General features: G+C 37.8%; 2 protein-coding genes across 8 annotated transcripts in view; both read left to right on the top strand.

The window, feature by feature from the left end:
- Positions 1–27,328, top strand: part of LOC125258832 (ovoinhibitor-like) — a 301,375-nt gene that overhangs the window by 178,391 nt on the left and 95,656 nt on the right. The gene's annotated exons all lie outside the window — the stretch shown is intronic.
- On the top strand, positions 12,011–13,439 carry LOC125258842 (ovomucoid-like). Its single transcript, XM_048176006.1, has 6 exons — positions 12,011–12,197; positions 12,553–12,578; positions 12,656–12,765; positions 12,849–12,906; positions 13,065–13,174; positions 13,260–13,439. The coding sequence occupies exons 1-6, from the start codon at positions 12,158–12,160 to the stop codon at positions 13,306–13,308; spliced, it is 393 nt and encodes a 130-aa protein (XP_048031963.1). The 5' UTR covers positions 12,011–12,157; the 3' UTR covers positions 13,309–13,439.

Genomic DNA, 27,328 nt, shown 5'->3' with positions numbered 1-27,328 from the left:
TTATTTGCTCCAAGTTTAACATTTCTCAGTTGGATCATATCATCCTGTGGTCGCTATTATTACTGCCTGTATTACTCATTACCCTATATAATTCATATTTTGGGGGTTTTGTAATCTTTATTACACTGCAGCTTAATATTGCTGACTCATGCTGATATATTACTGTCATATTTATATATCAGTTCATTATGTAAAGTTGTTTATCATTCAGTTTGTAATCTGTTAAATTGTTGATTATATTTAGAAAATGAATATTTATTTCTGTTATTTTATATATTTCAGAAAACTACCACAAGTGCACTTCTATGTGTATATGGTCACTCTTGTGCAATAAACAGTTCAAATCTATCTGATGACTCCGACTCCCTGACCAGAGTTCTGCAGCGGTCAATAACATATACACCAGCTTTCATTGGGGCAATCCCCAACACTTTGTCCAGCCTGCCTCATGCTCATACCATGGACAAGAACATGGTCAGTCACAGTAGCTCTGATTTCATCAGATATTACTGTTCTTGGTCTTCGCTGACCACCTCAACCTCCTCTCACACAAACTCTTCCTCTCAGATTTCTATCCATTGTAGGGCCTCACAAACCAGTGCTCTCTGAACTGGCTTACTTTATATGTTCCCTCATATCATTAGCCACAAGTGTGATCAATTTTGAGTTGTTGTGTTCAAGTGGTGACATCTGTGCTTTAATTGTGTTTGACTTTTGTCACCTGTGCTCACCATTATGCAGCACGGGCGCATCACAATGAAAATGTGTTGGCAAGTTGTGTCTAAACAGGTGAAAAGTGCTTATGGTTTTGCCAAAAGAGTGATTGATTCAATCAGTGGGTTCAGGCAACTGAGCATTTGGTTCAGACAATAGGGTTTAGTGTTTTAGCAATTGAGAAAAACTGTAATAAATACCCTTGTGCTGTGGATTACCGAGTACTGCCTCTTCCGTCCTGCACTACACGTAACAGTAAACAAGGTTCATGTAACAAACTGCAGTGAATTATAAACAATAGACAGTATTATTCTTGTTTTGTTAAGAAATTTTACAAAAGAAAACATTGTATAATGATACCTGTTAGTGTTTTAAGGTCAGTATTTTATGACTGACAAAGTGTGTTTGCTGGGTGAAAACCTTTGCTAGTGTTCTGGAAGAATGAGTTGATTTGAGACATGAATTAAGTGTTTTGGTAGATTTAGTGCATTTTGAATGTGAAATGAACTGCTGTGCCAAGATGAAAGCTGGTTAGGAGAACTGTGTGAAGAGTTTTGAAAAAGTGGCCTAAGTATTGAGAAATGTGTCCTAACGATTGTAAAAAACTGTAATAAAAAAGCATAAAAGGTTATTATTTTGCTATTGTGAGTTTATATCTCTCAATTCTGACTTTTTTTATTCTCAGAATTGTGAGATATAAACTAGGAATTGATAGAAAAAAAAGTCAGAATTGTGAGATAAAAAGTCACAATTACCTTTTTTTTTCTATTTACGGCAGAAATAAGCTTTCATAGGTTCATCATGTGTAAGGGGGAAAACCAGATGCACAATCCAGCACACGTTCTTCCTCCTCTCCTCTCCTCTCCTCTCCTCTCCTCTCCTCTACCTCTTCTTCTCACTTGTCCTGATCCAACTTCTCCTCTCCTCCTTCATCTATTCCTCTCCCTCACATAGATATTATTTTCTCTCTGCTCCTCTGTGTTGTTCTTCATAAATCCGATTCAAAGAGTCTTATTTTACTGAGACTGGAATCTGCCAGATATTTAAGTGATCTAATTAAAAATGCTTATCCATTGCTTCAGTATGTGTTTTATATATATTTTCAATACTCTTGTTGCAGAAGTATAGGTTTTATCCTCTATTTAATGATTGGAACATTAGGTCTTCATTTCTGACTTGCTGTGTTTAAGCATTTGCAAATAAGATGAGAAAGATCCATGATTTTGGTATGAGGTAAGCTTATATGAAAAGAAAATGTAAGCATTTTAGAAACGGGTTAATTAACTGCATTTTGTGTGAAAACGACATGAATTGTGTTAATAGTATGGCCACAACAGATGGATGTTCTGCTAAATGTGTTTAGAGTTTTGAAAATGTGACTAAAGATTGGACAAAAGTATGTTAGCAATTGAAAAAAACTGTAAGAAATATAGATGAATAAAGATTTCAAATGTTTGTGTGAGTGTATAAGTGTGTCCAAGGCCTAGTTCTTGTTTTGTCTAGGTGTGTCTATGATGTGCAGATAGCATAACGAACATACGTTACACAAGAGAGTCTTACACAAGAATTGACAAAAGTTGAAGAAATATTAACACACAGAAATCACCACTAAAAACCTCAAGTGTGTTTCATTCGACCGCAAGTGCCCTGCGAAGTGGACAGAACAGGGAATACGGGAACATGGATGCATCACTTCACAGGAAGTGGAAAGGAAAGCTTACCCACCAATCATTGCACATCTCTCCAGTACTTGAATTAGTCTGAATATAATAAAGGTGGTGAAAATGACTTGAGGCTCTGGCGTTATTACTGATCTTTATGAATCTCACATGTGGTTTATATGCGGCTGTTTAAAGGGTGGGTAACACTTCATTTTACAGTGTGCTTACTACACGTTACATGTAGTTACTGTAGTAATTACTATACATTTTGCATAATTGCACGCAACTGACACTAATCCTAAACCTAACGCTATAGTACGTCCATTTATAGTTCAAGGTTTAGTTCACCCAAAAATGAAAATTGTCATTAATTACTCTCCCTCATGTCGTTTCACATCTGTAAGACCTTCATTCATCTTCAGAACACAAATTAAGATATTTTTGATGAAATTCGATAGCTCAGTGAGGCCTGCATTGACAGCAACATAATTTACACTTTCAGTGTCCAGAAAGCTACTAAAGACGTATTTAAAACAGGTCATGTGACTACAGTGGTTCAACATTAATGTTATGAAGCAATGAGAATACTTTTTGTGAGAAAATAACAAAATAGTGACTTTATTCAACAATATCTAGTGATGAGATGGGCGATTTCAAAATACTGCTTAATGAAGCTTTACGAATCTTTTGTTTCGAATCAGTGGTTCAGAGTGTGAAAGTCACATGATTTCAGTAAATGAGGCTTCGTTACATCATAATTGTTTCAAAACTTCAATAGTTCACGTGACTTTGGCAGTTACACACGCTCTGAATCACTGATTCGAAACAAAAGATTCGTAAAGCTTCATGAAGCAGTGTTTTGAAATCGCCCATCACTAGATATTGTTAAAATAACAAAGGCAGACAGAAAAGTATTCACTTTATAATTTTAAGGTGCTATAATGTGTGCCATTTGGGACAGGGCCTTCATATGCACTTTTGGTCTTTTGGACTTACAATCAGGGGTGCAAACTTGTCAACTTCAACAAGGTCATTATTGTGATACGTCTACGTCTAGTTTTTGAAAGTGAATGATATCAGGCTTATTCGAGATGCATCAGCGCTGCGCAGTCATATTGTCAGCAGAAATCAGAGTCTAGATAAACAGTCCAAGTCAACAACAGGTAAGTAGTACAGAAATAAAGCTCAGAAATGACAACCGGGGCTAATCAAGACTTCGCAATGAAGTGTGAGTGAGAGCATCCTTTACAGGAGACTGAGTGTGTGTGATTGGCGGCAGATGCAAGGTAATCAGTCCCAGGTATGAGGGTTCATGGGAAATGGAGTTCAAATAAAGTCAATACTCGGGCGAGGGCTCCCTCTGGCGATCCGGGAGATCTGGTGCAGGAGACTTGTTTGTGACAGAGCCCACACCCTGCGAGCGGCTCCTGACGCAAGGACGCAAGCGACGCCGGGGTCTTTCCGGATGTGTCCTGTTATGACCCCGTCTAGGGTGAGGCCGCAACATAAACTGCAATTTGAATCAAAGATCCTTTGTACACTTTTATTTACAAAATCACAAGTGAAAGCACAACTTCAGGGGTGAGCAAAGGCAGCTGTAGGGGGTGAGTGCCATTTCTTTTGTAAATACTGTTTTCTCCTGTTTTCCATTAGATAGGGAGTTAGGGTAATTTATTGTATCTTCTTTTCTTTTCTTTTGTTAGGGAATTTAGGTTTTTCTGTTAGGAGTTTGTGTGGTGTTTGTTTGTTGTTTTGGCCTTTGCTCACCCCTGAAGTTGTGCTTTCACTTGTGGTTTTGTAAATAAAAGTGTACAAAGGATCTTTGATTTCAATTGCAGTTTATGTTGCGACCTCACCCTAAACGGGGTCGTAACAAGTGGGGACTCGTCCGGGATCCTGTAAAACTAGATCAGGCCTGAGTCACTGTGTTTGATTAGATATTTTCATTTGGTGTGGATGTAGGTTAGTAATGGAGTTTGATCTATCTTCATTTACTGAAAATCCAACTTTGGAAATATTTAATAAGTGCAGGAAAGATGACCTGTTAAACATTGCAGATTTCTTTCATGTTGTTGTGTCTCCCAATGCTTCTAAACAACTATTAAAGGCTGAGTTGTACAATAGATTGGTGAACATGCAGATCTTGCCAGCCAAGCCAGTGGACAGTGCTGTTGAAGAGGTGGCTATTGCATCAGTGGTGACCAATGAAAAGTCTTCCTCTGACTTGAGTCCTGCTCATTGTGATCCCTTGTTGGCAATCAGGTTAAAAGAACTTGAATTGCAGATAAAAAGGCAAGAGCATGAGAACCAGCTGTTGCGTTTGCGGGAGATAGAGCTAGAGACTGCAAAATTGCATGGTCATGAAAAACCTAGCTCCTCTACCCCTGTTCAGTCCATAGTAGATGTTACTTCTACCCTCTCTGGAGTTTCCACACCAATGCATGGTACCAGTCCTCCATCTGTATTTGATGCTTGTAAGCATGTTAAGTTGGTGCCTCTTTTCAGGGAAGCTGAGGTGGATACATATTTCACCGCTTTTGAGCAGGTGGCAGCTACCCTCAGATGGCCCAAAGAGATGTGGGCATTGCTACTGTGGTGCAGGTTGGTAGGTAATGCCCTGGAAGTGTGTTCCACTTTACCAATTGAGCAGAGATTGGATTATGAAATTGTGAAGACCTGAAGTACCTGAGACTTACAGACAGCAATTTAGAGCCCACGTGAAATCAGCTAATCAAACCTTTGTGGAGTTTGGCTATGAGAAGCAAGCTTTGTTTCAGAAGTGGTGTGTTGCAATTTTGGTTCTCCAATTTTGCACAACTATGCGAGTTGTTTTTGTTGGACGACTTTGAAGTTGTCTGCTAGACAAAGTTGTGTTTCATCTAAATGAACAAAAAGTCTCTTCTCTTTCGGAAGCTGCAGTGATGAGTTCTATCTGACACAAAAGACTGTTTTCCCCTTAGAGAATCAGCAGAACAACATCTATTTAGATGGAGCTTCGAAAGAAGAAAATACCCATGTTTTCTCTAATGAAACCCACCCAAAGAAAAAACATAAGCCTGTCCACAAATACAGTGGGAAAATGCGTGTTTGTTTCTATTGTCGTGAGCCAGATCATCTTATAGCTAACTGTGAGGCCTGGAAACGGAGGAATCCATATGCTCAATCCAGATATGTTGGTGTTGCATCTGTTCACCCAGTCTGTCACGAATGTGGCTCCTGTGGCTCCTCCTCCGGACCGCCGGAGGGAGCCATCACCGGAATACTGATCAGTTACCATTTGGACTACATTACCCATAGACCCTCATTCCTGGGACTGATTGCACACACACCTGCACTACATCACACTCATTTCTGAGCGTTTTCCTGTGGACTGTTACCTGTTACCGTTTGGATTGCTTATTCTCTGTGAACCTTTTCCACCTGCCCTGATCCCTGCCTGTTTACTGGACTCTGATTGTATTGCCGCCTGCCCTGATCCTTGCCTGTGACCTGATTCTGTTTGTCTGCCGCCTGCCCTGATCCTTGCCTGTGACCTGATTCTGCTTGTCTGCCGCCTGCCATGACTATTGCCTGTTCCTGTTTATGCCTCTGCCTTTGCCCTGTCTGCATTGTTCGCTCTTTTAATAAAAGGCTGCAAATGGATCCCCACTCTGTTGACCCATCATTACAGAAGACTTTGTCAAACAGCGATCCAGCAGCTCTCATGCAGATCTCCTCCTAATTGTCTGCCCAGGCCAACCAGCTAGCGGTGCATCAACATCAATTGAACCACTTGACTTCACTTACAGAAGAGCTGCTGAAAACGCTGCGAGGCCTCCGGTTTAGCCCCGCCGAAGCCGCCATGCCGCCGCCCGCTGCTCCCTCCAATCCAGGCTTCATGGCCTCTCCTGCAGTCAACCCACGCCTAGCACTCCCTGAAAAGTTTGACGGCACTCCCGCCAAATGTAAGGGGTTTCTTCTCCAATGCTCCCTGTTTATTAACCAGCAACCGTCTCTGTATCCCACCGAGTCCAGCCGGATATCGTTTGTGTGCTCATTACTCACTGGAAAAGCACTGGATTGGGCCACAACGGTGTGGAGAGATGACAGCTCTGTGTTTCCCACTTTTCTGGACTTCCTACGAAACTTCAAGGAAGTCTTCGAACACCTCGAGGGAGGCAAGAGCGCTGGCAATCAGTTACTTTCTCTCAGCCAAGGTAACGTAACTGCAGCAGATTACGTGCTGAACTTCCGCACTCTGCCCGCACAAACGAACTGGGTTGAAGACACATTAAAACTGCTATTCCAATGGGGCCTAACACTGGAGCTACAAGCCGAGCTTGCATGTCGTGATGAGGGAAGCTCGCTCAATGCTTTCATCGAACTAGCCATTCACATTGGCAATCTCCTATGATCCCGGTGTCCTGCCCGACTGCCCACCTCAGTGAGTCCTGCTCTCAAACCCATGCAGCTCAGTTATACCCCACTACATCCCGAAGAGAGAGAGAGAAGATGACAACTACACCTGTGCATTTACTGCGGACAGCCTGGTCATGTCAAAATCAACTGCCCCATACGACCTCAGTCTTCTAATTCCAAAGCAGTGAGTTCCCCACATCAGTCTAATTACTCCTCCAACTGCTTCAAAATTCCCATCCAGATTACAGTAAATAACCAAAGTATATCCACACACGCTCTACTGGATTCTGAAGCAGCAGGGAATTTCATGTCAGATACATTCATCAAAGATCATAACATCTCACTAACGGACTGTAATTCCCTATTGACAGTGGAGGCATTAGATGGGAAGCCCATCGGAGGAGGCAGAGCACATATCACTGCTGAACTCACCTTACACGTAGGAATTCTTCACCATAAACAAATCCGCTTTTATGGCATTCATTCACCCAACAACCCTGTAATCCTTGGTTTGCTGTGGCTCAGAACTCATAATCCACACGTTTCCTGGAAAGAGGGCCAGATTGTGCAATGGGACGCGAACTGCCATAAGAACTGCCTTTAGCAAATCACTCCCCTGCCTGTTCAAACTGTTTCACTCCATGATACTGACACCGAAAAACTCAACATACCTGGTGAATATGCTGACCTGGCCGTGGCCTTCAGTAAAAATAAATCCACAGAGCTACCTCCTCATCGTCCCTGTGACTGTGCCATCGATCTACTGCCTGGCACCACGCCTCCCAAGGGTAGAATCTTTCCCCTGTCACAACCCGAGTCAGCAGCAATGAAAGCATACATTGAGGAGGAACTAGCCAAAGGATTTATCCGCCCATCCACATCACCAGCAGCATCGGGTTTCTTCTTTGTCAAGAAAAAAGACGGCGGCTTAAGGCCCTGTATCGACTACCGTGGACTGAATGATATCACTGTCAAGTTCCGGTATCCCTTGCCTGTGGTTCCTGTAGCCCTTGAACAACTAAGACAAGCCGCATACTTCACCAAGTTAGACCTCCGCTGTGTGTACAATCTGATTCGTATCAGAGAGGGGGACGAATGGAAGACAGCATTTTCCACTGCCACTGGTCACTCCGAGACCCTCGTCATGCCGTTCGGGCTGTCCAACAGTCCCTCTGTCTTCCAGTCCTTCATAAATGACGTCTTCCGTGACATGCTGAATCGCTGGGTCATCGTCTACATTGATGACGTCCTCATTTCTCCTTCGAGAGACACGTTCGCCATGTACGGGCAGTACTACAGAGGCGGATAGAGCATAAACTGTATGCAAAAGCTGAAAAGGGTGAGTTCCACCAAACTTCAACATCCTTTCTGGGGTACATTATCAGCCGTGAGGGCATTGCCATGGATGACAGCAAAGTAAAGGCGGTGCTCGAATGGCCACAACCTTTCATCCTGAAAGAATGACAATTCTTGGGGTTTGCCAACTTCTACAGGCGGTTCATCCGAAACTTCAGTGGCGTCGCAGCTCCATTAACATCCATGACCAAACAACAGTCATCACGTCTCGTCTGGTCCTCCGAGGCAGAGCAAGCCTTTCATTGTGGAGGTGGACGCCTCCAGCACGGGCATAGGGGCCATTCTTTCTCAGCGTCAAGGTAATCCAGAGAAAATGTTCCCTTGCGCTTTCTACTCAAGAAAACTTTCGGCGGCAGAACGCAACTACGACGTGGGCAATCGGGAGTTCCTGGCAATGAAAGCGGCCTTAGAGGAGTGGTGTCATTGGCTGGAGGGAGCACAACACCCGTTCTCTAGTGTCTGTTCGTGGTCTTGGGTTAGGCCATTTTGAGGTTACATTGCATAATGTCTTTATGAAATCTAGGTTACAGGACAAGTGCGAATTGGTGTATGCTCCAAACTTCCTGTTGATGGTGTTGACCTTATTTTAGGTAATGATTTGACTGGACATAAGGTGTTTTCCCAAAAGACTGTAGCAAATCCTGGGTGATGTGTAGATGTGCTACTGTGTCAAATCCTTGAAATCTGTAAATTGAAGCTTAGTGTTGCATAACTTTGTCAAAACGTGGTTTGACATTTATGGGTGGGGGTGTTACGTCCTGAGACGTATTGTGTATGTGTTTTGCTGGTCCTGTCTCTTTCACTCTTTCTCTCTCTTTCGCTTGTTCTTTCTTTCATAGGATTGGATTCTACCAAAGTGATCTCCAGATCTGATTGGTGCTAATGGGACCAGGGAGCAGCAATCAGATCTGGAGATCGCTTTGGTAGAATCCACCCGAATTACTTCCCTCCATGTTCAAATAACTCAATGTTATTTTCTATTTATGTGACCAGCCTAAACCTGAGCCTATCATGTGCCCAGAGATCTATAAACCTGTGTGTGGATCTGATGGAATAACATACGGTAATGAATGTGTGCTGCATGCTGCCAACCAGTGAGTTTAAACAAAGTACTGTAGGTTTAAAAGCAGCTTAGAGTCACTTTCAAACTTCACTTTAATCTCTCTTTTTTAGGGAATCAGACACTGAAATCTTTATCATGAAGGAAGTAGAATGTGATGAAGATATGCAGGTGTAGCACAGGAATGGCAGCATAATTCAGCTTGACAGACTTTTAGTCAGCATTATTGTACTCATGTCTCATTCATTATAACCTGAATGTGTAACGATTTAATCCTTAAAGGATTAGTTAACTTTTAAATAAACATTTGCTGATAATTTACTCACCCCCATGTCACACAAGATGTCCATATCTTTCTTTCTTCAGTCAAAAAGAAATTAAGGTTTTTGATGAAAACATTCCAGGACTTTTCTCCATATAATGGACTTCAATGGGCACCGAACGGTTCAAGGTCAAAATGACAGTTTCAGTGCAGCTTCAAAGGGCTCTAAACGATACCAGACGATAAATAAGGGTCTTATCTAGCGAAACGATCGGTCATTTAAAAAATACAAATAAAAAAGCTTAAGTTTTATATGCACAAATGCTCGCCTTGCTCTGTTCTGCGATGCGCGTTCGTGACGTCACGTAATACGCAGTTACATTGAAAAGGTCATGCTTGACGTAGGCAGAAGTACCAAGTCAGTGTTTACAAGTTGAACGTGCAAATACTAAGTCAAACGCCGTTTACAAAAAAAGGTAAAACAACTAATGGTTCTTCCATTCTGTGTTGTCAGATCCATCAGACTGTCATACTCTTCTCCAGCAGAACAAAAACAACTCTAAAGGGGGTCGCACACCGGACGCGAAGCTCGGCGCTGCGCAGCGTCGCGTCTCTGACAACTCACAGGTATCACACACCGGCCGCGCACATTATATACGCGCAAACTCAATTTTGAATCGACTCCTGATAGAAGAGCTGCACAATGGGAGTGTTTTATGTCAACAAGGAAACGTTATATATGCCTATGCTTTAATATTTCGCACTGAGGTTAGTGTACATGGAAAAATGGCACAACAGAGCAAAATGAAAGAAAAGGTTTATTATACATTTTTAGAATTTATTCAAGCTGTTAAACTAAAAATGTAAAACTAATATATCTTGCACCACAGGGTGAAGTAAGTATGTACATTAACGACGATTTGAGAGAAATATAATATACATTTAATGTAACACAATGTACATGGCGCTCTGTGGCGCGGCAGGATTTTGAATTTCCTGAGTCGTAGCTGGGCATATGTCGCTGAAACTGTCATTTGGACCTTGAACCATTTGGTGCCCATTGAAGTCCATTATATGGAGAAAAATCCTGGAATGTTTTCATTTCTTTTCGACTGAAGAAAGAAAGACATGAGCATCTTGGATGACATGGGGGTGAGTAAATTATCAGCAAAAGTTTATTTAAAAGTGAACTAATCCTTTAAATAATTGCTGCATATTGAAGCTGTTCTGTTTTCTCCCTTGAATCTTGGAAAGACGAGATAAAAATATCTAGAGAGCAGAATATCATTAAGGGTGTGTGAGCTTTTGACACCCTGTTAGATTCATTTTCAGGTAGACTCAAAGTCATCAGTTGGAAACGGGCGCTGATGGAGAATGATCAAGCAGATATAAAGACAGTGTAGTACTATAAGATTCTCAGGTTTATTAATGAAGAAGGGTCATATTTAAAGCAGAATCATCACTGATGTCCAGGCCGTCCAATCACAGTGCTCAAAGATCAACCCCTACCATTTATGGCATTTTAAGAAATATAGATAAATAAAGATGTTGAAATGTTTGTGTGAGTGTATAAGTGTGTCCAAGGCCTAGTTCTTGTTTTGTCTAGGTGTGTCTGTGATGTGCAGATAGCATAACGAACATACGTTACACAAGAGAGTCTTACACAAGAATAGTCAAAAGACCTTTTGAAGTGAAGGGATGTGTTTTTGTAAGAAAAATATCCATATTTAAAACTTTATATATCCCGGCACACACATAATACTAGAATGGCTTGAAGGTGAGCAAATCATGGAATAATTTTAATTTTTGGGTGAACTATCCCTTTAAAACTTTTTTTCTCGTCGTGTCTTGTGTTTTTTGTCACCTTTTTCATCCCTGATGAGTTTGCACCCGTTACTGGAGATGCAGAATGTTTCTAATGATTCAGTCCAATTTGGTGAACTGGTTCGACCGGTTCACTAAAAAAGAACCGGTGTTACGTGATTTTCGGTGTCCGAAGGCGAAGCTTACATGAATATTCTTGAGTTTCCCAGACATGCTCGATTGCACGTGCAACTGAGAATTTGTATCTCAGCACATTAGTGGATTATTCCATAAAGATAGGCAAACTTTTTTTCTTCGATCACGACTGATTTATGCCTAAACTACAGTTGTTTAGTTCTCGATAACAGTCTATAATGTTCTCATTATTATGCATGTTTTGTGCAGTCGTCTGTAACTGAATGACAGGCACAGAACAACCTTCAATGAGTTCAGCTCGTTGTTATTCTACTTTGTACCTTGCGATAAATGTGAATATATGTGTCTGTGGACATAATATTTTTGTAAGCTATAGACTACTGGTGTGATGATACATGTGTTAGCTGACCTGTTCTGACTAGATATTAGTCCTCAGACACATTTATACAGGTTTATTTCAGTTGTTACAGGCAGTGATGTACTTGATGATAACAACTAATAAAAGAGTTTTAAAACATCACAAGGTACAAATAAGGAAGAAAACAACGAGCTGAGCTCATTGAAGGTTGTTCTGTTTCGTGCATATCTGGGAAACTCATGAATATTCATGTAAGCAGGAGGTCGTTTTGCTCTGCAGCGAGCACTACTTGAGTTCAGAGGAGGAAACAGTACTGATATAAATAGGCGGATCATTTTATCACTGATCATATTGTCAGTTTTAGTGAGTTCACTCTCAAGTCTGGAACAATGTTTACACGTGGAGTCATCGTCCTTCTCTGTGTCCTAGGTGAGTAATATCATGATTTCATTCACTAAAACTGATATTAGGATCATTTGTCACGTGAGAACCTGCGATATACACTGATACTGATAGTTTTGCTTCATAATGAAGAGTTTCATTGTTTCAATAAAGTCTTAATTCACTTTTGCTAAAGTAGGACAAATGAAAAATGTGTAAGATTTAAGTCACATTCAGACATTTTTAAGTTTGATTTAAGGTATGGTTCACTAAAAAACGACTGAAATGTTGTTTGTGTCCAACAAAACAACATTGACTTTTATTGTATGGGCAAAACGAGTTATTTCCTCTTGCCATATCATGATAAACTTTAATCCTTGTTTTTCCTTCTTGACACAAACAGTGGCCGTATCTGATGCAGCGAGAAAGGTGAGTAAATAAAGACTGTAGAATTACTTCCCTCCATGTTCAAATAACTCAATGTTGCTGTTTTTTTATGTGACCAGCCTAACTGCGAGCATTACCCGACTGGCGCATGCCCAAAGAACTATAAACCCAAGTGTGGATCTGATGGAAAAACATACAGCAATGAATGCATGCTGTGTTTTGCCATCAAGTGAGTTTAAATCAAAGTACTGCAGGTTTAAAAACAGTTTAGAGTCACTTTCAAACTTCACTTTAATCTCTCTCTTTTTTTAGGGAATCAGGAACTGAAATCCTTATTGTGAAGGAAAGCAGATGCGATGATGATCAACAGGTGTGACACAGGAATGGCAGCATAATTCAGCTTGACAGACCTTTAGTCAGCATTATTGTGTCTCATTCATTATAACCTGAATGTGTAACGGCAGTAGAATTTCTTCCCTCCATGTTCAAATAACTCAATGTTGATGTTTTTTTTTTTTATGTGACCAGCCTTACTGCGAGCCTAACCCATCTGGAGGGTGCCCAAAGATCTATAGACCTGTGTGTGGATCTGATGGAATAACATACGGCAATGAATGCGAACTGTGTTTTGCCATCGAGTGAGTTTAAATCAAAGTACTGCAGGTTTAAAATCAGTTTAGAGTCACTTTCAAACTTCACTTTAATCTCTCTCTTTTTTTTTAGGGAATCAAACACTGAAATCTTTAAGGTGAAGGATGGCAAATGTGATTAAGATGTGCAGGAGTGACACAGGAATGGCAGCATAATTCAGCTTGACAGACCTTTAGTCAGCATTATTGTGTCTCATTCATTATAACCTGAATGTGTAACGGTTTAATCCTTAAATAAATACTGCATATTGAAGCTTTTCTGTTTTCTCCCTTGAATCTTGGAAAGACGAGATAAAATAGGTGAAGATTTACTTTGAAGGATTCACACGGATCATATCTAGAGAGCAGAATATCATTAAGGGTGTGTGAGCTTTTGACACCCTGTTAGATTCATTTTCAGGTAGACTCAAAGTCATCAGTTGGAAACGGGCGCTGATGGAGAATGATCAAGCAGATATAAAGACAGTGTAGTACTATAAGATTCTCAGGTTTATTAATGAAGAAGGGTCGTATTTAAAGCAGAATCATCACCGATGTCCAGACCGTCCAATCACAGTGCTCAAAGATCAACCCCTACCATATATGGCATTTTAAGAAATATAGATGAATAAAGATGTTCAAATGTTTGTGTGAGTGTATAAGTGTGTCCAAGGCCTAGTTCTTGTTTTGTCTAGGTGTGTCTATGATGTGCAGATAGCATAACGAACATACGTTACACAAGAGAGTCTTACACAAGAATAGTCAAAAGTTGAAGAAATATTAACACACAGAAAGCACCACTAAAAACCTCAAGTGCTTTCCATTCGACCGTAAGTGCCCTGCGAAGTGGACAGAACAGGGAATACAGGAACATGGATGCATCACTTCACAGGAAGTGGAAAGGAAAGCTTACCCACCAATCATTGCACATCTCTACGAAGTACATGTATAGGGTTAGTTCACCCAAAAATTATATTTCTGTCATTAATTACTCACCCTCATGTCGTTCCACATCTGTAAGACCTTCAGTTCTATCTTCTGAAGTTTATCTTCAGAACACAAATTAAGATATTTTTGATGAAATCCGATGGCTGAGTGAGGCCTGCATTGACAGCAACATAATTAACACTTTCAGTGTCCAGAAAGCTACTAAAGACATATTTAAAACAGGTCGTGTGACTACAGTGGTTCAACATTAATATTTTGAAGTGACACATTTTTGTGCACAGAAAATAACTAAACAGCGACATTATTCAACAATATCTAGTGATGGGTGATTTCAAAACGCTGCTTCATGAAGCTTTACGAATCTTTTGTTTCGAATCAGTGGTTCAGAGTGTGAAAGTCACATGATTTCAGCAAACGAGGCTTCGTTACGTCATAATTGTTTCGAAATTTCAATAGTTCACGTGACTTTGGCAGTTTGATACGCACTCCAAACCACTGATTCGAAACAATGATTAATAAAGCTTCATGAAGCAGTGTTTTGAAATCACCCATCACTAGATATTGTTAAAATAAAGTCACTACTATTTTGTTTTGATTTTTTGGCAGACAAAAAGTATTCACTTTATAATGTTAAGGTGCTATGAAGTGTGTCATTTGGGACAGGGCCTTCATATGCACTTTTGGTCTTGTGTACTTACAATCAGGGGTGCAAACTTGATCCAAAATAGGTCATTATTGTGATCGAGTTATAGTGTTCGAGATGCATCGGCGCTGCGCAGTCATATTGTCGTATGACATCAAAGTACCGCAAGAGCGTTTTGGACAAGCCTATCAACAGACTCGTGCTTAGGTTACTCATTCACGTGAGTTTGCTGTGCTGCGTGGTCACGAAAGCCTATCATTTGCATGCTTTTTTAAGCTTTGCGGTTTAAAACAGGTGATTTTAAGCCTTTGAATCGCAGTCAGCAGCAAAAGACAACTCATTTCTCCATATGCGTGAGAGACTGTCTGAGAGACGCAGACACAGAGCGCGTGAGTTACATTTGCCGTTTTATTGGCCTTGAACGGTTAAATTATAAATGCATACTTGTATGTGTCAAAATGCCCATCTTTGCAAGTATCCTCGTAAACAGTCATTTAAATGCACGTGTTACAGTATAATGGACCCGACAGCTCTTTATGAAGGTTATTTGGTGCAAAACAACTGAGCACCTGTGTGGCTATTCTCTACAACTACATTCAAATATACCTAGAGTGACAGCTGTCTAATTTTCCTGCTGTCTGTCATTCATATTGTTTTGTGATGCGTCTCTAAGCACCTTTACCTTATTTTTATTATTCTCAGATTAGGTAAGAAAGTCAAAACTGACCTAAGCATTTTAAAATGCTTACAATCAGACAGAGGACTTCTCCGTGGTCTGTTCAGGCTCAACGGCTTAAAGGATTAGTCCACTTTTAAATACACTTTTCCAGATAAATTTACTCACCCCCCATGTCATCCAAGATGTTCATGTCTTTCTTTCGTCAGTCGAAAAGAAATGAAGGTTTTTGAGGAAAACATTCCAGGATTTTTCTCCTTACAGTGGATTTCAGTGGCTACCAACAGATTGAAGGTCAAAATTACAGTTTCAGTGCAGCTTCAAGGGCTTTAAACGATCCCAGATGAGAAATAAGGGTCTTATCTAGCGAATCAATCGGTCATTTCCGAAAAAGAAAAAAAAAACAACCGTTTATGCTTTATAAACAAAATATCGCCTTGAACTAGTGATGTCCGGTTCGCGAACAAATCGTTCTTTTTAACCGGTTCTTTTCAATGAACCGATCGAACCAGTTCACCAAATCGGTCTGAATCGTATTCTTGTCCGAATTCGCATCTCCAGTTAGCAAACACGAATCCACAAATTACTAAAGTTACTCACTTTTTGACGTGCCTGACACTCTCTCAAAATAAACCAACATCCCAGAGTTATTCAGTTACTCCAACAGTACAGTGACTTAATCTGCTGTAAAGAGAGAACTGATGATGATGATCACGAGCAGCAGAGCAGCTGATAAGAGTGCGCATGCGCGGCGCACACGAACGAACATACACGGCCTGTCACCGTTCTCGTTCTCGAGTCAAGAACCGGTTGCAACGGTTTTCGGATCATCAGTACACGACCGAGAACTGCTTCTGTCGGACATGTCCGATTTGAGAACCAGTGCTGATGATACTGCGCATGCGTGCAATTTTTCAAGAGAATGAAAAGCACCTTAGTTAAGTTTTGTTGAACATCGGACAGTGTGATAATATAAAACATACTGGAAATATGTTTATGACTTAATTAAAAATACAAAAAGTTTATTGTGCTTTTCCAAATACACCAGAGCAGATTAATAGCATAAAATACTGTACATAATACTGTACATAATAAACTACATGCCAACATGAACATAATATTTTGTACACAGATCAAACTATAATGTTCAGAAATAGTTCTACAAATTTATTTTTCTATATTAATGTTATTTAAAAAGCAATATAGTGAAAGTTGTGCAGTTGTGCTTTCAAGTTAAGTTTTTTTAAAGATTGGAAACATTTATTTGTTTCATAAATAATCCATGGACAGATTATTTAATTTCTGAACAAAAATATGACGTATAAAAAAACAATAAAACATGACGTAATCAAATAGCGAGAGCAAACAAGCGACTCCTTTTGAATCGCTCTCGGGGTTCTCGAATCTCAATCTCCTTCTCGAGTAGAACCGGTTGCAACGGTTTTCGGATCATCAGAACACAACCGAGAACCGCTTCTTTCGGACGTGTCCGATTTGAGAACCGATGAGCTGATGATACTGCGCATGCATGATTCAACGTGTGCTCTAAAGCTACAGAACAGTAACATCACAGCACCGGCTAACTAGGACAACTGATGCTATGAGAGGACTCGAATGAGGGGCCAATCTGGCGAAACGTAAGTTTATTTAATTACAAATAAATCGTAATGTAAGAGGATCATGGTTTCTGCTCTGATGAAGACTAATTTATTCACTTTATAACTGTAAAACTTTGTTTGCCCATCACTGCCTGTATATGTCATGTGTTTGGATGCTTTAGATGCAAAACTAAATTGTAAGAAATGCTTCAGATTATAATGTTTTAGTTGACTGATGTTATGATTACTGACTTTATATATTTGAATGTGTTAATTTTTTCATCCCGGCCCGCGATAGACGATGTCATCGCGGATGACATCATTACGTCGGAGCATAAAAGAACCGGTGAACCGGTTTTTTCAACCGGTTTATTGAATCGAACTGTCCGAAAGAACCGGGCCGTTTCTCAATATGCGTACTTGTCTGTACTTGTGCTCTCGTGGACTTGTGAAACGTCATCAGTCGCTGTCCAAGTACTGTTCCAATTCAAAGTTCACATCTAGCCAAGTTCAGTTCAAATTCCCGGATGTGTTCTTGATCCGCCCCTTTTATCGAGGATGCATCGAGAGGTAACTTGTGCAGACTTGAGACAGCCAGGTATCCCAGAATGCATCTCGCACTAACCAGCAAGCGTCAATAGTAAAGGAGAAACCCCGCATAATTTAAACATATTACTGTTTTTATGTCATGATATGTAGTTTTAAGAGTTTTTCAGGCGAGAATGTGTTGGTTTAAAGCTCAAATTTGTGTTTTATTGATACAGATTGCGCCTTTCTGACAATTTGATCTGACGTTGTCGGAGTTGTGAGATCCAGGCGATCACCGGACGCTCAGCGCTCATGTACCCAGCCGAGAGCAGCCTTATCTCGGCTTGTCCTTCTGACGTTTGCCGCTGGCTCCGTTTTGGCTGAGGGCAACGTGACGTTTGTTCATAACTTTATATATGGCTATTTAACTTTTGTATCCTACTAAAGCGCTGATTTTGTACGCTTGACTGAATTGTTTGCTTTATTTCTTATTGTATATTCTTACCTTTTATATTGATCATTAAAACTGACATAAAACAAAGAGACATGGTTTTGTTTTATGTTATAGCCTATTTCATTTTATTACAGTGAAGTTAATCAGAGTAAGCACAGATAGTACATTTAATATTTTTGAAATATATACGAAAAGAGGCAGGGTTGTTTAATATTTCGTTTTGTTATAAATATATGCACATTGCAGATAATCAATCACTGGTTGCCTGAGACTATTAATATGTTTTTGTTTTTTTGTTTTTTAAATAAAACGAAAAGAGGCAGAGTGGTGTTTTATAACAAATTTCGTTTTATTGTTGGCTAAAATATACATAAAGAGATAACCGGAGAAGCCAGAGCGAGCTGAGTGACGTTATCAAGAACGCTGCTGTTCCATTTGCAGAATCACCGGACTTGTGTTCTCCCGTCCACGGGAGCTCGTTCTCCTGAGTCGAACTTGCCAAGTCATAACTACCAAGGATGCGAGTCCGAAGTTTGCAAACTTGGTTTTGAGAAACGGCCCCGGTTTGCGGAAAAGAACCGAACTTCCCATCACTACCTTGAACGTACTTTCCGCTTCCGCATTCTTCATAACGCTTACGTTGAATGTTCTACGCCTTCCCTATTCTACTTACGGAACGAACGCAGCGCCAGTTTCATTTTTTTCCATAACTTGAATAGGGAAGGCGTAGGACATTCAGCGTAAGCGTTATGAAGAATGCGGAAGCGGAAAGTACGTTCAAGGCAATATTTTGTTTATAGCCTAAAGCATAAATGGTTTTATTTTTTTCGAAAATGACCGATCGATTCGCTAGATAAGACCCTTATTACTCATCTGGGGTCTCATTTATAAAACTGTGCGTAGGATCCCTACTAAAAGTGTACGTACGCGCAAAAGCTAGATTCTGCGTACACACACAAAAAAATCGGATTTATAAAACCGTGTGTACGCCAGAACCTGCGCACAAATCCCTTTATAAATCCCAGTCAGCGTAAGATTGTGCGTACGTGCATCTCCACCCTGTCTCCTCCCCGAAATCACCATATATGGAGCTTACGACGCCTAGTTTTACTATGCATAACCTCATCTGCATATCATTTCCATACATGTTCCCATCCACGTGACATCCACGGTTAACATCGTCAAAGGTACAAGACATTGGAAAATATTAGATATGGACTATAAATGCAATTTGTGCCACACATTATATTGATAAAGATCATCCAATATCCTCTTTATGTTTTAGAATCAATATATCAAAATATCCATAAAAACAAAATTGTATAAAATACTTCAGATAAAGGTTTTAGAATAGAGTTGATTCATTCATTTCCACTGGCCAGATAGTATTTTAATAGTTTTAAACAATTCAAATGAAATTTATGCAGTTTTGCTGATAAGGTGAACATATCTTTTAGGAAGTTTATAGGCTATTTTTAGTGGAAACAGATTGGCCTACTTATTTATTGCATTGTAAATACAATTGTCCGAAACGGCGCGTCACTGACAAAGTATTTTAAAAAGAAAACATGCAAATCTTACCGTTTTCCTCAAATGATATCCTTCAAATGGTAATTGTTTGAAGATCCTTCACACGACATCAACACCTCCTGCAGCTGTGGTTGTACAGTAAGATATTATTGGACCTATTCAAACTGGACAACGGACCGTTCGACCACCGAATCCAGCAGTGTCTTCCATAATATCTAAGTTAAGTGTGCATCACTGATCGTCATTCTCAAAAAAATATTTTATCATAACATCTGCAGTTTAGTTTAAAGAGGAATTATTGTGCTCCCAGCGCTCCTCGCTGTCATTAAAACAGCGTGTCATTGGAAAAGTGATCGAAAGTAGCACATCTACTATCTCAATTCATATCACTTTTGTCTCCAGAATGTACGTACGCACAGCTCAAAGTTTGCTTAAAGGTGCGCACATTCTCCCGTCAAGTTTGTTTTTATAGATCACAACCTTTGCGTGGGAACCCAGCAAGCAATAGCCGTCATTTCACCGTCTCGGTTAACTATAGACCCGATATAGTCCGGCTATGTGTAACCCACTTTTAGCCAAAATAATCTTTCATTTGGTTACATGTCGTTTTTGCCAAAATAACTTGCGAGTTGTATGATATTGCATCATGTAAGTGAAGTCAACAGTGATGACAAGGTGTTTGGTTTCACATCTTTGACATGTTATATTGTGTAGGCTGTGCGTAGCCACGATTTAGCTCGTAGTAAGACCGGCTATTTGTAGCCCCCATATAGTCAATCCTGATTTATTGTAGTTTTTGGACAGGAAGTGCATGCGATGGTTGATATCTCATCATGTTCGCAATGTCAATGATTTCTACAAGATTTAAGTGGCATTTCATGACATGGTCTATATGTAGTCACGATTTAGCTCTGAATTGGATAGGCTATGTGTAGTCTGCTTTTAGTCCACCCGGCGAAATCGAGGCAATTTATAGTCTAGTTTTTACGGCTTGGCTATAGCCCTGATTCAGACCAGCAATGAGTGTAACCAAAATAGTGTTTATTTTCGACCACAAAGCTTGTGGGATTCTTGATATGCTTGCATTTATACATAAATATGCAAGTATAATATACATTTATATGCAAGTATATATTTGAAACAGCATATTTTTGCTGTCACACAATCATTCTACGATATCATATATATATCAGGGTATAGCCAAACCATAATTTAATTATAATTATATAATTATATACCACACACATATATGACTGTATTTAATTTTAAGTTAATTAAAAATTTACAATTCTCAACCGCTAGATGGCAACTGTGGCTCTACTGAGACATGACCACTGGCAACGCGAGACTTGAACGTTAGCTCTCGATCACTGTTGCCAGATCTCGCGATAAACATTTCCGCATTTTACAACCGTTGGAGACGGAGAGCAAGCAACAGCAAATGTTAAAGCAAATTCTTTCCTGCTTTTGGTCATGTAAGTATCTGTGTTTTTCATTTTGACATGTGTTTATTATTTATGTACATTATGTGTAGGAACCGTGACATTTTAGAGGGTAGGCCTAACAGTGCAGACAGTAAAACGTGGTTAGATTAACATACATGCACATGTACTGTAGTGTTTCCTTGTGCCCTAAAACTCTGTAATTATCTAAATACAAGGGGGTAAACATGAAACCTGTGCACCCTACTATTATTTGTTATGGAAGCCTTGTATGTCTTTTAATCTTTTGATCATTATGGCATAAAAATATGAGTTTTTGATTTGGCAAGGCAAGTTTATTTTGTATAGCACATTTCAACAACAATGTTCAAGGTAATTCAAAGTGCTTTACATAAAACATGGAATTTATGGAACTAAAAATTAATAAAAAAAATATTGTTAACATTTTTTATTTAACTTTTTTTTTTGTCAATGTTTTATATTTTATTTTTATTATATGTTACACTTTGTAATTTTCTTGTAATGTTTATTTGTATTGTATTTGTAAAATTTAATTTATTATTTTTTTATCATTGTGTATTATCTTGAGTTCTTTTTCTAAATAAAACCTTTTATATTTAATTTGTTTGGACGGATTGTCATTTATGAGAACCTGTTATATTTAAGTGAAAAGAATCCTTTAGCCATTATTTTGTTGTCTATTGCATGTATAGATGTAATCATTCATTAGTAGTGTAATTGATGACTAGTCTATTTTTGGGTTATGGTTAGACGTCTATTAGATTTTCACTGACAGCCCAAATTCAGCCTTATTTTAGCCTAGACCCGTATTAACCGTCTATTAGACATAAATATGTAGTTGTCTAATAGTCGTCTAATTGATGACTAGTCTATTTTTGGGTTATGGTTAGACGTCTATTAGATTTTCACTGACAGCCCAAATTTTGCCTTGTTTTAGCCTAGACGGCCGGGCTATGTTTTGACGGCTATTAGACGTTTAATAGACATAAAATTGCTTGCTGGGAACTGCCGTACGCACGTTTGCATCCCCGTTTTGTGCGTACGCACGCTTTATAAATGAGACCCCTGGTATCGTTTAAAGCCCTTGAAGCTGCACTGAAACTGACATTTTGACCTTCAACCTGTTGGTAGCCATTGAAATCCACTGTAAGGAGAATAATCCTGGAATGTTTTCCTCAAAAACCTTCATTTCTTTTCGACTGATGAAAGAAAGACATGAACATCTTGGATGACATGGAGCAGAGTAAATGATCAGGTAAAGTGTATTTAAAAGTGGACTAATCCTTTAAATTAATGCCACATGAGGCTGAGTTTAGTTATAAAGTTATAAGTTAATTTATTTATTACATTAGTTTTACTAGCATTACATATGAAGAGTTTGGTTCCAAAACGCAATAACTCCATTTTATGAGTAAAAAGTTGTTTTCTTTACCAAGAAAGTGTCAAAATGAAAACCCCTATTTTCTGTTTCAAACTTTCACATAGCAACTTTTGGATATAAAAACATTAAAAATTCAAATCTACATTTTAATTTTAAAAAGTTTATTATAAAAACGTATTATTTTTTCCCCAAAACGCAATAAATCATGACACTTTAAAAAAAAAAAAAATTCAATTAATCCATCAATATAAAAGTTATTTTTCAAATTGAAAATACACAACAAAGTAAGTTGATCCACATTTAGCCTCTGAACTTTGTCAATATTTATCTTATATACAGGCATTTTACTAAAAATACATTCAGCCATCGCTCCCAAAATGAATTCAACGAGTCATCTTGTTAATGTTATAAATTATTTGTCATTACCGATTAAAGAGTATCTGTCACCACCGCACGGTTAAATAAACACATTTGCCGAGTACATTGGTATTAAAAAGCCTTTAATGTGTACAGTGCGTGGAATGGTGCGCTGTGATTGGTTGAGCGGATATATCGCGTTCTGCAGAAAAAGGAGACTGGCGTTTGTCGCGTTTTGGATGTTAGCCTCGCCCTGGCTGTTTGTTTTCTCTAGATATATGTAGGCTATAAGTATTGTATTTTTTGACTGTACATTGACTTTGTTCTGTTTGAAGTTCTAATAAAAAAAAATATAAAATAAAATAAAAAAGTTTGTCATGTTTTGGAAAGAAACGGAGAAAACATGACAGAATAACACGGCGGATATCGCATTTTGCGCCAAAATTAATAAATGACTTTTCAATACCGACTAGATCAATACTGATTTTGGCGGAAACTCAACGGTTCCTTCAACGGTAAAGATTGCCTTTCTTTCTAATACGTTATTTATTTTTTTATCTACTAACATGTTACTAACAAATGCATTACCAGTTGTTTTTTATTCTTTAATAAGTGATTAATAGGCTACATGCTTTTTAATAAAGGCGTTACAATACCAATTGTCTGTCATTTTTTAATAAGCTATTATCTTATTAAACAGCTTTACAAAAACCCATTTGTCTTGTTTTCATCAATCAACAGTTATCATACACAAATTATCATGCATTTCACTGCTTTACAAATGAGTTATCAAACATGTATTTTCCTCCAATGTCTCTTTTACAGTTGTTTTTCATGAATACCCTAGTGAAAAAAAAGTATACTTTATTGTATTTTAAATATATTCCCTTTTTCTATAGTACACTGCAAATATACTAACAAAAAATGTACTATCATTAAATATATAAAAAGTATATTAGTATCATATTTTCACAATGCAACTTTTAACACACTTTAAAATAATTGTACTTTAGTATATTTTCTAAAAATATATTTTAGAAAAATATACTTGAAGTGTAAGTTCAGTTTATTTTTTAAAAGTGTATTTATTTGCACTTTATAAAAATATATTTGAGGTATATTTTAACAGTGTGCTGAAAATGTTCATTGTAACAATGCACTGAAAGTATATTTAAAAAATACATTATTTAATATCCTGAAGTTGTAGTGTATCTAATGTTAAATTTGAGTATATTTTTTAAGTTTACTTCTTCATCCTTGGAATTCATTATATTACTTGTGCTATTTATTTCAGTATGAATGCATTACAAGCCCATTTAGTATATGCAGTGTAGTCTATACAATTTCCAAATAAGTGTAAATGTTTATTAAGTTTACACTGGCAGAATCATTTTACAATCGTACACACAAATCTATATTAAACAACACACCAGCAGCACAAGTAATGCGAAAAAATATGTCGAGTGGTTAAACTTATCGGAATTCAAATGTCTCTTCAACTTGGTCTGTGACCAATCAGATTTTGTTGCTCACTGCCTTCAGCCAATCAGAGCTGCTGACGTCACGGTCGTCATCTGAATCCCCTCGCTCAGTCACTCAGGTGAAGTATAATGTCGCAATGTATAATTTATTTAATAAAACACTTGAAAGCGCAATACATCGCTCAATCTTGGGGATTCTGGCCAGTTCAATCAAGTGACATCGCAGCCTGACCGTGATGGCGACGACAACCGGCTAATCTAATGGCCTACGCGATCCTGAAAGAACCGGAGAAAAGTGCTGCTATTGGGAGGTGAGTTGTAGTCTACCAGTTAACAAACTTTATTTTATTTTCTTTAACAAACGGAGAGCGATATTTCGGCTTGATATCTCCTTTTTGAGTTTTTGTGTGGTGTTTTATGGCACATGTTTGTATGCAGCACCAAAACATTCATATATGATTGGTCAAATCGGCCCGTATTCTGTACGATATTAATTCATAAAGTGTTTTATGCTTGACTATGTACCAAAAACAATATCGACATGCCATTCTGATACAGTTCCTGCTGCTAATCCTCATTTACTGTTCAAAAATAGTATTGGTTCAATGTAGGATTTAGACAGACTATTGTAAACGTGAATAAAGAATTGAACATGCTGTCTTATATCTTTGGTATATTCTGTCAACAGATGCTGTTCTTCACGAGTCTCTGCGGTCATCATTGTGCCATCAGACACAATAATGAGAAGCTCATCAGAACATGGAATATAATGTGTAATTTGTATTTGTGTATAGAGGGTCACCATGGTCCAATATTTTTTTTTTTCTTTAATGAAAAACATGGTAAGTTTTGCTGAATCTATATTAAGTTTAAATAAAAACCATTGGATTTGTCAATGAAATATGTCTCTTCATTATGTTCTTATATTTTATTTAATTTAGTGGCCTTGAAAACAAATGCATTCAACTTTGGGAAAATGTGTTAAACTGTATTTAAATAGTAGCACAACTGTATTGTGTGAGATTATGTAATTCAAAGTACAGTAGTCAACATTTGAAGTGGATCAAAAAAGTTAGGACAACTTTGATTAAAGGTTTTGATCCGCTTCAAATGTTGACTATATTATACAAAGTAGAAGTAATAACAAAGTGTATAGTTATTGACTGCAAAGTGTGTTATGTTTAATATTTGGAATAAGCCAAAGGTACTGAGCATACAGTATATACTATAATATATTCAGTGTATATTGCTTGTGTTTTGTAATGTACTTAAATCACAAATAAAGTGTACTTATAACACAAAGTGTACTCATAACAGAAATAAAGTATACTTATAACACAAATAAAAGTATACTTATAACACAAATAAAGTATACTTATAATGCAAAGTATATTATAACAAAAAATTATACTTTTAACACAAATGAAGTATACTTATAACACAAATTAAGTACACTTTAATATCACTAATCAAGCATGTAATTAGTCCCTACACAGACATATACTTAAAGTGTACTAAGTATACTTGAAGTTGTTCCAATTTAGTACACATAAGTATACTAAATATACTTAAAGTTGTATTTTAACACTACTTAATTTCAACTTAAATATACTTAGTACAAAATTAGTTGTTTCAAAATAGCACACTTTAAATGAACTAATCATTAACACACTTGAAATATACTAATAATTAGTCTTGCTGCAAGTATACTTAGTATACTTTTTTTTCACTAGGGTAGTTATCACTCCAATTCATATTTTCCAACAAGCTGTCTCTGTCATAATTTTTTGTTTACATGAACAGCTATCACTCGTAATTCTTTCACTGTTTACACATAAACAAGTTATCTATATATCTCTCATAACAGATTTTTTTATCTTCAAATCACAGTTGTGTTGTCATTATTATTACTAATAAATCACTTATTTCAATAAATGTTTTTTCTTTTTAAATTTCAGTTGTGTTGTCATTATTATTCTTTACAAGCAGAAGAGGTTCAAGTAGCCTTGAAAGGTTGCATTCCCTAATGAAGCAGGGTGTGGCTGATATCAACATTATTAATCAAACAACAAGAGAGAAAAAAAGTCTCTTACTGCTCTTGACAATTCCACTTCTGTAACTTTAATTAGAATAAATATATATTTAATTTACACAATGAAGACTATGCAGTGTTTTTAAACATTTGATTTATTTATACAATGAGTAGCATTTATTATTCTGTAGTTTTTTCTCCTATTGTTTGTAATTATCTTCTTATTCTTATTTCATCATTAACTGTTTACTTGTCTTTAGTGAGTTTGAGTTTTATTTATTTAAGCTAGTAGTTTGTTTATGATATTGACAAGAATTATGAAATTTCTATGGTATCAAAAATGTTGATATCATAAAATCCTTATGGCATCATTAAATAAATGTTATGATAAACTTTTAATATTTCAGTAATAGGTCAACCTTGGAATTGTTAATTAGCCTGACGTGATCGACTTTTTCATTTAAAGTTGTTTGTTAGTGTTATTTTCACCAAACTTAACGCTTGCAAACATAATTATTATTCCAAACACAGCTTGTATAACACTACTACTATACTATTTTGCCAACGAATGCATCTTTATTATCATAACCACAACATAATTAAAGGATAGTTCACCCTAAAATGAAAATAATCCCATGGTTTACTCTCCCTCAAGCCATCCTAGGTGTATATGACTATCTTCTTTCAGACGAACACAATCAGAGATATATTTAAAAATATCCTTAGTCCTCCAGGGTTTATAATGGTTGTGAATGGTATAGGCCAAATTCTGAAGACAGAAAAAATGCATCCATCCATAAAAATAAAGAAAAGAATCCACAAGACTCCCGAGGGTTAATAAAGGCCTTTTGAAGCGAAGTGATGTGTTTTTGTAAGAAAAATATCCATATTTAAAACTTTATTTATCCCGGCGAACGACCGCACGCATGCACATACACCTAATGGCTTGAGGGTGACCAAATCATGGAATAATTTTCATTTTTGGGTGAACTATCCCTTTAAAACTTTTTTTTTCTCATTCTGTCTTGTGTGGAGATGCTGAATGTTTCTAATGATTCAGTCCGATTTGGTG

Source organism: Megalobrama amblycephala, linkage group LG23 (genome assembly GCF_018812025.1).
Source record: "Megalobrama amblycephala isolate DHTTF-2021 linkage group LG23, ASM1881202v1, whole genome shotgun sequence".
Taxonomy (NCBI): Eukaryota; Metazoa; Chordata; class Actinopteri; order Cypriniformes; family Xenocyprididae; genus Megalobrama; species Megalobrama amblycephala.
This window is presented reverse-complemented; position numbering and strand designations above follow the sequence as displayed.

Coding starts and splice junctions, on each gene's coding strand:
- LOC125258842 (XM_048176006.1), top strand. CDS start 12,158: ATGTTTACACGTGGAGTCATCGTCCTTCTCTGTGTCCTAG. Junction 12,579..12,655: donor TATCTGATGCAGCGAGAAAG/GTGAGTAAATAA, acceptor TTATGTGACCAG/CCTAACTGCGAGCATTACCC. Junction 12,766..12,848: donor ATGCTGTGTTTTGCCATCAA/GTGAGTTTAAAT, acceptor CTCTTTTTTTAG/GGAATCAGGAACTGAAATCC.